The 11,798-nt window shown below is 39.9% G+C and overlaps 2 protein-coding genes across 2 annotated transcripts; both read left to right on the top strand.

The window, feature by feature from the left end:
- The first annotated feature begins 263 nt into the window (after window positions 1–263).
- On the top strand, window positions 264–7,185 carry slu7 (SLU7 homolog, splicing factor). The gene is made up of 15 exons (XM_044364341.1): window positions 264–423; window positions 960–1,131; window positions 2,793–2,946; window positions 3,033–3,113; window positions 3,247–3,411; window positions 3,593–3,658; window positions 3,758–3,889; window positions 4,036–4,133; window positions 4,235–4,302; window positions 5,002–5,141; window positions 5,728–5,889; window positions 5,985–6,086; window positions 6,192–6,269; window positions 6,386–6,505; window positions 6,604–7,185. Exons 2-15 carry the CDS (start codon window positions 968–970, stop codon window positions 6,781–6,783), a joined length of 1,710 nt encoding a protein of 569 aa, XP_044220276.1. The 5' UTR covers window positions 264–423; window positions 960–967; the 3' UTR covers window positions 6,784–7,185.
- Window positions 7,186–7,816: 631 nt separating this feature from the next.
- Window positions 7,817–10,978, top strand: c1qtnf2 (C1q and TNF related 2). The gene is made up of 3 exons (XM_044363654.1): window positions 7,817–8,392; window positions 8,788–9,045; window positions 9,856–10,978. The coding sequence occupies exons 1-3, from the start codon at window positions 8,365–8,367 to the stop codon at window positions 10,494–10,496; spliced, it is 927 nt and encodes a 308-aa protein (XP_044219589.1). The 5' UTR covers window positions 7,817–8,364; the 3' UTR covers window positions 10,497–10,978.
- Window positions 10,979–11,798: the final 820 nt, after the last annotated feature.

The following is an 11,798-nucleotide window of genomic DNA, read 5'->3' on the forward strand; positions in this document are numbered from 1 at the left end:
TGCAAGACCCACCTTATATCACTTGATATTGTGTTTTAGTTTTACATTTTAGAAGTGTTCTTAAAAAATATAGTATCTACCACACATGAAGAAAATAACTACTGATGAGATAATGACGTCGCAGTTATGCAACAACTTGCTGCTGAGGAGGTAAATCGAGGTGAACAGTAACTGATCGATTAGGCAGCTGTGTCCGATAGATGTCGCACTTTCCGGCAGTGACGTCAAAGTTGTGATCTCTGCACCACAGAGGAAGAAAGAAAAGGGATGTGACGTAGCTGTGGTTGATGTAAAATGGCGACGGTCGCGTAGTCAAAACCAAAACACATTTAACGATCTTAAAAAAATCGTACGATTCTGTGAACGTTCCCGTTTTTACGAAGTTATCGTCAATCATTGTTTTCATTGTTGGATCTCATTAAGGTAACCAGGTTGTCTATTAAATGAATTTATTAGAGATAACGAAATTTCTGTCACTTTTATGTTGCTCAAGTGGAAAACAGCTAGGCTAACTTAGCTAAAGTTACGTTAGCATGTTCGCCTTTTTCAGATTTTATAAGCAAAATAAAGGTTTCACAAATTTGAAACTGTGAGTTTAATGAGTCTCTGGAGTCTCCTTGTTAATCCAGTCCAGATTTTACAACTCTAATATAGAGGGTTCTGATCTGGACCTGGTCTAATGTGGTCTGGAGGGAGAAATATCAGTGAAATCGCCCTTTTCTGTCCTGTTTTCATAAGCAAAATAAAAGTTTCAGAAATCTGAAAGCGGGTTTAAGCAGCGTTAAGGCTTTAGCTTCAATGTCTAACACTCTTTCTTAAGTGCAAGTGGTCAAAAAACGGAGATAAAGCCGCTAAATACCATTATTTATTTTCCCCTAAACACTAAACCAGAAGCTAACTTCAGTGTTATACATGTCACTGTGTTAGACGGCTGCAATAATGTTTATTTCTGGTGGCAGGTTCAGTCATGGCCGAGCAGCAGACTAGCGCTAACGTTAACGCTAGCACGGAGGGGATCGTGGGTCTGGATGAACCCAAGAAGATGACGAGGGAGGACTGGAGGAAGAAGAAGGAGCTGGAGGAGCAGAGGAAGCTGGGAAACGCTCCAGCTGAGGTGGACGAGGAGGGAAAGTAAGTTCATGTCTGGACAGAAAGTGGCTCCTCCAGAGTATGCTCCTAACGCTGCAATTACAGTACAATGTTTATATCTGGTCATTTAAAAAGTCTAACTAGCAGAAGCCATTGATGTAGTACTCTTTAAAGCATACTTGTGAGAGACAATGGTCAACATCAATGTAGTAGCGGCTGACTTTAATTCCTCAGTATTGGTCAAACTCCTAAAACACTGTATACTACAATTCCCATAATGCAACCTGGTAGCATCTTTCATTAGTGCTCCCCTATCTGGTGAATGCTACATTCATGTCATATTAGAGTTAACGTACATACCAGATTTCGACTTGTTAGTAGTGTTCACATCAGCATCCACCCCATAATTAAGAAACTCTGATTTCTGGGGGTAAAAAAATCTGACTTGGTGCGTCATAACATGGAAATTCAGGAAAACCAGATCAACACGCATGCCTCACATCAACAAAATCCATCATTCAAGGAAACTGAACTGAATAAAAGAAGAAAACTGAATTTATTGGATATTGTTCTATATTTCTGATGCATTGTATTTTTAAGCCTCATACAACAACTGATATGAATGCTCCCAAGTCGCAAACATGGGAATCTTTCCCATCTCTACCATCCTTCCCATAGAGACAGAGCGCATTTAAGTCTCGCCCAGCCTGGAGGGGAAAACAATTCATCACTCTCCATTGACTTTGTATTGAGTTACAGTGCCTCCTTGTAACTTTTGTCTGCTGGCAAACAACAGAAAAATGCCTAAAAGCTGTTGTGTGGCGGGATGCACTAAAAACAGGTTAAAGAACCCAGAACTAAGTTTTTATAAGCTGTTGAAATGAAAAACTGAACCTTTAAGGGGACAAAAGTGGATGTTACAGGGCTGTGTGCCGTGTGGTGGAAGACACAGATCGGACCTGAGCTCCACACAGACAGTCTGCAGCTCAAAAACCTCTGTAAAAATGACACATATACCTGGACACACTGCTAGTCACAGAGAACACGCAGGTTGAAAGTAAAAACAGAACAGCTGTTTAATTGAAAGGTATGCAGTGTTTGTAATAGACGTTTAAATCACAGAATAGCTAATCTGCATTCAGCTGAAATGCTAACTGTAAAAAAAGCCTGTGTTTACAAACTGTAGTCACCATATCAGCTGTGAAAAGTGTCATGCCAGCCTGCCATGTGGTGGAGTTTGTATTCTTGTATTGCATCTTAGCTTATACAACGTAACTGGTTCCAGCATATACTATAAACTACCTTTTCCTCTCATAGAGACATGATGCAAAAATAATCCTTTGACACGCTGAAATCTAATGTTTTTAGCTAGCTGTTAGTGTTTCAGCCCTTGGTTGCATATTATGGTGCTGATTGTTTTCCCCTCTGGTGGTTGTGGTTTTCAGAGTATGACGCGTTGTGCTCTGTCTCTATATGATGTGAATGTGGCAAAATGTCCTACATGCTCCAATTTGTAGTCTCCAAGTCGACGCTTTGATAACATCATCAGGTTATTGTCTCTGACTTGACAGACAGTGCCACAGAAGACATTTAATAATAGTCTGAGTAGAACTGCTTACGTGTAAAACTGTTAACATGCCCCTTTACTGTCACATTTACAATGAAGCTACTGCCACTTCTTTTCTGCTTCTTCTCCTCTCCAGGGACATAAACCCTCACATCCCTCAGTATATTTCATCAGTGCCATGGTATATCGACCCATCCAAAAGGCCCACACTGAAACATCAGAGACCACAGGCAGAAAGTCAGGAACAGTATTCATCCATCGGAGAGTGGTATAAGAGAGGAGTGCAAGAGGTGAGAGTGAATCAACAAGTCACTTTCATATATTCAAATCAAATGAACTTTAAAGTTAATAGCTTCATTTCGTTTTTTTCCAACAGAATACTGTTACCACTAAATTTCGTAAGGGCGCTTGTGAAAACTGTGGCGCCATGACACACAAGAAGAAAGACTGCTTGGAGGTAAAATGGATAAATCAATCTTTCATCTATCAGAAGAGATTAACTGTCAACTATTTTCAATCCTGTACATTAAAAGAATGTTATATCTGTATACATAAACGTCAACCTCTGACCTTAACCTTTCTCCCACCAGCGACCCAGAAAAGTCGGGGCAAAGTTCACAGGGACAGGCATAGCTCCAGATGAGCACAGTCAGGTCCAGCTCAGCTTGGACTATGATGGAAAGCGGGATCGCTGGAACGGGTACGATCCTGAGGAACACCAGCGCATCGTGGAGGAGTACGCCAAAGTAGATCTGGTAAGCAGTCCAGTTGTAAATACAGCATTATTGAATGCTGATTTATTTGTGCACATTTTTTTTATCTGTTTGAAAGCTATGAAAGGTAAATAACAGTGCAGAGACGTTACTGGGATTTTCTGTTGCATTGATCTCCAATTTACCTAATTATTCTGATTTCTTATATTTGTTTGTCTCTTAGGCCAAAAGGACACTGAAGGCACAGAAGCTACAGGATGAGTTGGCTTCAGGAAAACTGGACCAAACTGTAAGTGTTCACTAATGTTTGGACTATAAGAATGAATAGAATTGTCGTCCACTTTGAGAGATAAAAGGGAGATTTGATTCATGGAATCTTTCTCTGCAGGAGCGGGAACATGATAGTGAGGACGAGGATGAAGATAAATACGCAGATGACATCGACATGCCCGGTCAGAACTTTGACTCCAAGAGACGAATCACCGTCAGGAATCTGCGTATCAGAGAAGACACAGCAAAAGTAAAGAGTCCGGGCATATCGCCTGTGTTTAACTACTATATTACTCTCGGCTTATTGTTTTTTTTTTCTGTGGTGGAACATGTTTGATGAAGTGAGAGGCTACGGACTGTTACTAACACTGAATTTCTCATGTCTGTTTTTCACAGTACTTGAGGAATCTGGATCCAAATTCTGCCTACTATGATCCAAAGACTCGAGCTATGAGAGAGAGCCCGTACGCGAACACTGGCAAGAACTCCGACGAGTAAGTTACTGCTACTCTATTTCCTGTGTTTCCTCGTGTCTCAAAAAAATTCTCAATAACTTACATGGACATAATTTCCCCTGCACTGTTTCGTTTGACAGAGTCGGGTACGCTGGAGACAACTTTGCTCGCTATTCTGGGGACACAATCACCATGGCTCAAACACAATGTAAGTCAATCTCAGTTGTGGAAGTCAGATTTTCTTGATACTACAAATAGTATATTTTTACCACTGCAGTAATAAGTGACTATGTTTTTAGCTTGGATCATTGTACAGTGAAGAGACATTGAAGCTACTTGTATGCAGGTGTTGTTAAAACAGACCAAATAGTTTCAGGGGTTGGAGCTGGTGTGTGCCAACAAAATAGATTATATATTATATAGAAAGATTAAAAGAAGACGTCAACAGTGAATGTGTACTGTAACTAAGTGAACATCAGCAACATTTAAATTAAAGGCTACACAGATATCTTAAAGAATGTTAGGCCTGTTCACAGCAGTGGTCTCTAGTTTTATGTGTTTAAGTTATATCCTATAATTACTTTTAATAGTATGAGATTTGGCCGCCTTAGCTAGCAGGCATGGTTAAAATAAACAGTTTTACTATCAAAGAGCCCTGAAGGTCCAAAAACACATTGCTCACATGTTTCTAATATTGAACATCAGGACTATACATACTATTTGAATTATGTGTCTTTGATAAATGCCATTTCTGCTGTGATACATAGTATATTATGTACAGAGCATTGATTGATAGCAGTTATGTCATACTGTGAGTAAGTGTTTTCACATGTTTGATAGGACCTCACAAATTACATCCAGTCCCAAATATGTATGTAGCATGTGTTTCAATGCGTTCTCTTGATAGTGTTTGCCTGGGAGGCCTATGAGAGAGGCTCTGAGGTGCATCTGCAGGCAGACCCCACCAAGCTGGAGCTGCTCCACCGGTCCTTCAAGGTCAAGAAGGAGGACTTCAAAGAGAAACAGAGGGAGAGCATCCTGGAGAAGGTACACAGCTAAAATTTCAAGCCACTGCACACCGTGCATTAACAGAAATCTCGTCTAAATGTCACATTGTGTGTGATGGGTCTAATAAAATCTCTGTAAGTCTGTAAGATATCAATTTTAAGACATATAAAGTAGTGAAATGAATGCCTGGTGAATGATCGTAACGATGTAAATAGACAAAAATGCAAGCAGAGATGTGTCACAACATCCATCTGCGCTGCTCTCATACTTTGGAAATGAAGCAAAACAATAAAAAAATGACGCCATCAATGGTCAGCTAATGTATTCTGCGTCGTGCTAGTTTAATATCTAGTCATGGGTCGTAGCAGCAGTCACACTGTGAGAGACTGGTCCTGACTTTGGACACTACCAGAATTTTGTTACATCTTTGCTCACCAAATGTCTCATAGTGTGATCTAGGATCACATTTTTGTGTTGACTATGAAAATGTTTGTTACATTTCTCCCTCGATTTTCAGCTCTTTTCTAGCAGAGCCTAAAATCACACAGCATATTAGAGGCTTCAAGAGTGCATACTGGCTGATGACTTCACTTACCAAGTTTGTGCTTTTGTGTGTGTTAATCAGTATGGAGGTCAAGAACACTTGGACGCACCGCCGCGGGAGCTGCTGTTGGCCCAGACGGAGGACTATGTGGAGTACTCTCGTCACGGCGCTGTACTGAAGGGTCTTGAGAAGGCCGTGGCGCGCTCCAAGTACGAGGAGGATGTGCTCATCAACAACCACACTGTAAGGACGGCAGTGCATACTGTGAAAAAACTCCTGTGGGAAAAAAAAAAATCACTTTTTGTTCATTTGTATTCTAATAAAATTCTCCCATCTAGTGTATTTGGGGCTCCTACTGGAAGGACGGCTTCTGGGGATACAAGTGCTGCCACTCCATGGTCAAACAGAGTTACTGCACAGGAGAGGCTGGAATTAGAATAGTAAGTCAATGTGCTGACAGTATTCAGGTATATCTGCTTGCTTTTGTAACTTGTTTGTTTGTAACCTACCTACTTTTTTATTCTCTCTTCTTTAATAACCTGAAGAACAACACGGACTGTGTTCCATTTGAGGAGGGACTGACGGAGCCGCAGGAGGAAGAACAACCCAAAACACTGCTGGAGGTAAGTGACGCTGTAGAAGAGCAGTTACTGATAATCAAAATGGCTGTGTTTTTTATCGTCAGTAACAAATGTGGCTCTCATTGTCTGTCCTTCATGTCGATGCTCTCAATCATCAGATGCATCAGGATAAGATGAAAGAGAAGAAGAAGAAAAAGAAGAGCAAAAAGAACAAGAAGCACAGCTCTGACAGCAGCGATTCAGAGGACGAAGAGAAGAAGAAAGAGAAGTTGAGGAAGGTAAAGTATTTTTCTCTTTAATTGGTTCTGCATTCCTTTGTTTGTAACCCTGGTGTGGTTGTTTTCTGTGACTGACCTCCTCTTTTTTCTTGCTTCAGGCCCTGGAAGCAGAGGACAAGAGGGTGAAGCATGTGGAAGCAATAATGCAGCTGGATGAGAGGAAGAGGCCGTACAGCAGCCTGCAGGAAGTGAAGGCGCCCACTGAGGAGGAGATGGAGGCCTTCCGCATGAAACGCAGCCGGCCAGATGATCCCATGGCTTCCTTCCTGGGACAGTGACCTCTCTTTATTCCTGCTTACTCCCAGAAACCTTTCCCAAGGACTCTACCAGAGCTGTCGCTCGGTGAAAAAAAAAATGTCTGAGACTCATTCGACTAAACTTTGATCTCGTAAACTTGGAGCAGGAGCCTGTTGTTGTACAATATTTTGTTTGTCATTTTCTACACTTTTGGTTGCCACAGGACTACAGATGACAGAGCATTGGACAATAGTGATGTGCGCTTTTCAGTTCCATGTAAGAAATGTAAAAAGTAGTTTTCTTCTGTCTTGATGACCTTTAAACGCAACATGGAGCCGCCCTCAGTCTTGACAGTAATTGTAGGAACATAACTATTTTTTGTGGGATTAATGCATTTTTTTAAATAAAATTGTCTAAAACTGTGTGTTGTGTAAAAAGTTTAAGATTGTTGTATTTTATTTTACCGAGACAGTGCAAATTGATCAACAGCCAAAATGCTCATTTTCAAGTGTTTTCTCTTGACCAGATGTAAAAGATCCCCTCCAGACAAGATTTAAGACAATGCTTTGAATAATATTTTTTGTCTGATGTGGTTTCTCCACAAAAACGTTCAGTTACCTCGCAAATCCCTCCATGATCCAGCATGATGGATTTCTATGAATATGCAAATGTTTCTTTGTGGAGACAAGATGACTCCTAATTCATTGTAAAGTCCATTCTCAGTTTCCACATTACACTTGTGTAGGTTACATACTGGACTACAATTCGCTTCAAAACTGATGATGTCACAAATCATCTTGTACGTAAATGTCTTCAGCAGATGAACAAGTAAACAGTCTTTGCACATTTATCATTCTGCACAGTGAAGGCCAAACATCCAAAAGAAGTAACAATATGCAAAACACATATTAGAGTGGAAGAGGACTTTAAGTTAACCGTTTCACTTCAAGAAGCTCAAACATTGCAACAACTCCTTATGTTATTTCTGTTCACATGGTTTAAGTTAGAAATGAATACAGTAGATGGCTCAACACAAAGCACTGCCTCGTCCAGCAGCTGGAACATTTTTATTGGTCTCTCAGGTCTTGGCTCTGCATCACAGCAATAAACACAAACACATCTGGTCATATTCATAGTGCATTTTATACACGGCTGCAGAACACCGTCCACTGATTTTGCACTTACTTACTCACTTAGAAAAGTACTTTTGGGACTTTTTTAAAATCAAAATGCACAAAGTTGCAGCCTATATAATATAATATAATCATATATATAACAAAAACTAGATGACTTTGCTTATTCGGGGTTTTTTTTTTTTTTTTTTTTAATCATGTCTGTTGTATAACATCGTGTTTTTCCATGGTACAAGTTTTTTGGATGCATCACTGCTTCAGCTGCGCGATACTGTTGCACTGACTTGAATTTAATGACATCATGGTGAAAGTATTTTTTGGCAGAGCACTTGCTTAAACAGGGCGGATATTATGGACTATGATTCACTGGGATACACATTTCTTTGCAGCGCTTCTCTTGAAGAATGCGATGTCTCTTGATTATTGGAAAATCATGTAGGAAAGTTTGTGCACTCTCATGCAGAAAAAGGACTTGGAGAGTGCCGAAAAATGCCCATGCGTCATAACTTCTCAACTGGTGAGTACTTTCTCTGCATTTTTAAAATATCTGATTCACTCTCTTTTGCAAAAACACGCTCTAAGCTGCATTCTTTGCTTTGATTTAACCCGTGTGGAATTCATGTATCATTCATCATTCATGTATTCATATTTATCATGAAGCATGCAGTCATAACATAAACATGACCGCACCATTTACTGATAGCTGTTTATATGTTTTTTCATGGGATTCTGCAGTGTAAGACATGCACTCTACCACCACGGATGGCATATTTTGTTGTTGTTTTGTTGATGGATTTGCATCATCCGATTGCGACAGACCCCCCATCCCCCTCCCAAGAAAGAAAATCTATCATTGTAATTATAATTACAACAATTATTGATTGATTCCCTCATCTTCTCGTGACTCCACAGTGACCATCATGCTCCAGATATGTGTGATCTTCTGTTTGCTGTCAGTCGTCCTCTCCCAGTCAACATATTCTGCACCCAAGAAAGGTCGTAACATCACTATCCACTCCTCCCAGCTGGTCTGTAGTTTGCCAGGCCCAGCAGGACCTGCAGGAAACCCGGGAGCCCCTGGCTCACCGGGGACCATGGGGCCAATGGGGGCCCCAGGGAAGGATGGCCCAGATGGGAAAGATGGGGAGAAGGGAGAAAAGGGAGATAGAGGTACTTACTGACTGACTCTCTTCTGTTGTTATGTTAACCCTAAAGATCTGTTCTCGCCCTCTTTAAAACCACATGCTTCACATTTTTTCATTGTCTTTATACTTCATGACTTTTGCTGATTCAATAAGAATTGAATGTTTCAGAAATCCGCTATAGAAAATGTTGTTTTACATCTGTTTGGGGTCTCAGAGAGCTGCAAATACATGGTTAAATGCAAAGATAGTATTTATTACACAGCAATACTTCTACTACCCAAATCTATCAAGTCTATTTGGATTTCTTTTTATTGGATTTTTATAACAGTTTTTTCATACGTGGTCTAACAATCAATTAGAACTTTCTGGTGCCTAATTGACACTAAACAAACGTGTATTGGATAACATCCTTTATTTTTCTGTGAATGACTATTGGTAAGCAAAAAGAATATGTATTCTTTAGCTCATATAACATATAAAACATAAAACATTAGAAAAATACAATTCTTTATGGTCATTTCCGTGTATTGTCGCCCTCTACACAGTGTGTATTATTATTTGTACACATACAGCAGTGACGTCTGTGGGACCCCAAACAATGAGAAAGTACAGCCAAGGTCAACAAAACACAAATGATGAATGTTAAATTGATAAACACCAGAGCCTCTGTACATAACTAGCAGTAACAGGTTCCTGCAAATGATAAACTGTAACACATTAAGTCAGAGTCAGTCTTAGCTCTACTGAGTTTTTGTTTTTAATATTTGTGGTTATATTACACACAGATGTAAAATGTAAGTATTGTCATTCTTCATAATGTTACCTCTGTTGTCAGGTGATCCAGGGAGGACCGGGAACCCAGGCAAGCCAGGTGTGAAAGGCCGTGAGGGTGTTATCGGCAAGGCTGGACCTCGGGGGCTGAGAGGGCTCCGTGGAAAAGCAGGGCTGGGTGGAAAAAGGGGACAAAAAGGAGATGCGGGTGACACGGGCCAGCAAGGAGCTTCTGGAGGCTGCAATTGTGGCAGCCAAGCCCGTTCAGCTTTCTCTGTGGCTGTGACAAAGAGCTATCCTAAAGAACGCATGCCCATCCGCTTCAGCCGGATCCTGCTGAATGAGGGGAACCACTACAATGCCAGCAGTGGAAAGTTTGTCTGTGCTATCCCTGGGGTCTATTATTTCACTTATGATATCACACTGGCCAACAAGCACCTGGCCATCGGGCTGGTCCAAAACGGACAGTACAAGATTAAGACATTTGATGCAAATACAGGGAACAATGATGTGGCATCTGGTTCCACTGTTCTCCACCTGAAGCATTTAGACCAGGTCTGGCTGCAGATCTTCTACTCGGAGCAGAACGGACTCTTCTTTGACCCCTTCTGGACAGACAGCACCTTCACTGGCTTCCTTATCTACGCTGACCAGGACTATCTCAATGAGGCGGATAGAAAAGCTAATGCTGAAAGTGGCAGTTAATACTTTAATCCTGAAATAAGTTTGTTTCCATAATTGATTTTATTTCATACCAAAATGTTTTGGAGATCAATTTTGGAAAAGATTGCTCAACAATGGCAGGCTTCAGGAATTTTCAGTATTTTAACAAGTCCTGACAGCAGGTGGCACCCAAATGAAAGAAAACATTCAACTGCATTTGGGGAACTACTAAACAATGCATGAGTACTGAAAAGCCATAACTTTTGGCTGAAATATCATTCATGGTGCTATAGTTCTCACAAAATATTTAAAAAAATGATAATTGATACTGTCTTTCAACTTTTCATTCCCATATTTGGTTCTTTTAGAATCATGTACTGTACAGGAGCCACAAGGCGACCACCAGTTTTTACTCTTTTACAGAATATTTAGAACATTTTTTTGTACTTTTTTATGATAGTGTAATTTATACATTAAGCTTTTTTTTACATACTGTAGTGCATTAAAAATCTGGCTTGACTCAACTAATAATGAGTGTTCTTAGCATGCATTACTACAATATTCCCAAATCAGGGTCTATGCACCACCAAGAGAGCTCATCAGATTCCCATAAACTGAAGAAACTGTTAAATTTAACCATTAATTTATTTAATAGGATTGAAGATGAGAGGATGCATGATCAGAACGGGAAGAATGAACAAAAGAAGGAAAAATTACATTTTCATTTTTCCCTCTACTGATTGTCATTTAATTGCACTCTTAATGCACAAAGTACCAAGTAGCTGTCAAAAAGATGTAATGTAGTAGAAATAACACTCTTTCCTTCTGAGTACCTCAAAAGTGTACTTTCCACCTCTCATCTACAGCGGCAACTTTCATATGCTGTTAAAGATGTTTTATGGGTAAATTAAACCTAAAAGTGACACTCCTCAGTAACAAGGGAAAAAACTATAAACACTGTAGTAATAACTAGTAATTCACACAAGGATTATTATAAGTGGTGGAGGAAGTATACAGATCTTTTACTTAAGTAAAAGTCTTGCATTTAAAATCCCACTTAAGTAAGAGTATTATCGGCAAAATATACTACTATAATATACTACTACGTATCAAAAGTAAAAGTACATGTTCTGCAGAGAGAAAGACTATGACTGATATATTATTATCACATGATTAGATTGTTACAATAATGTGCTCAAACAAAGTGTAAACAGCATTTACTTTTGTAGCTGGTTGAAGTGGAGCTAGCTTGTACACTTTAAAAATGGTTAGGTAGTTTGATCAAGTGGTTCCCAACCTAGAGGTTGGGACCCCTCACTCACAAAATTAATCTCTGGGGGATTG

The sequence above is a fragment of the Thunnus albacares genome, chromosome 10 (assembly GCF_914725855.1).
Source record: "Thunnus albacares chromosome 10, fThuAlb1.1, whole genome shotgun sequence".
Taxonomy (NCBI): Eukaryota; Metazoa; Chordata; class Actinopteri; order Scombriformes; family Scombridae; genus Thunnus; species Thunnus albacares.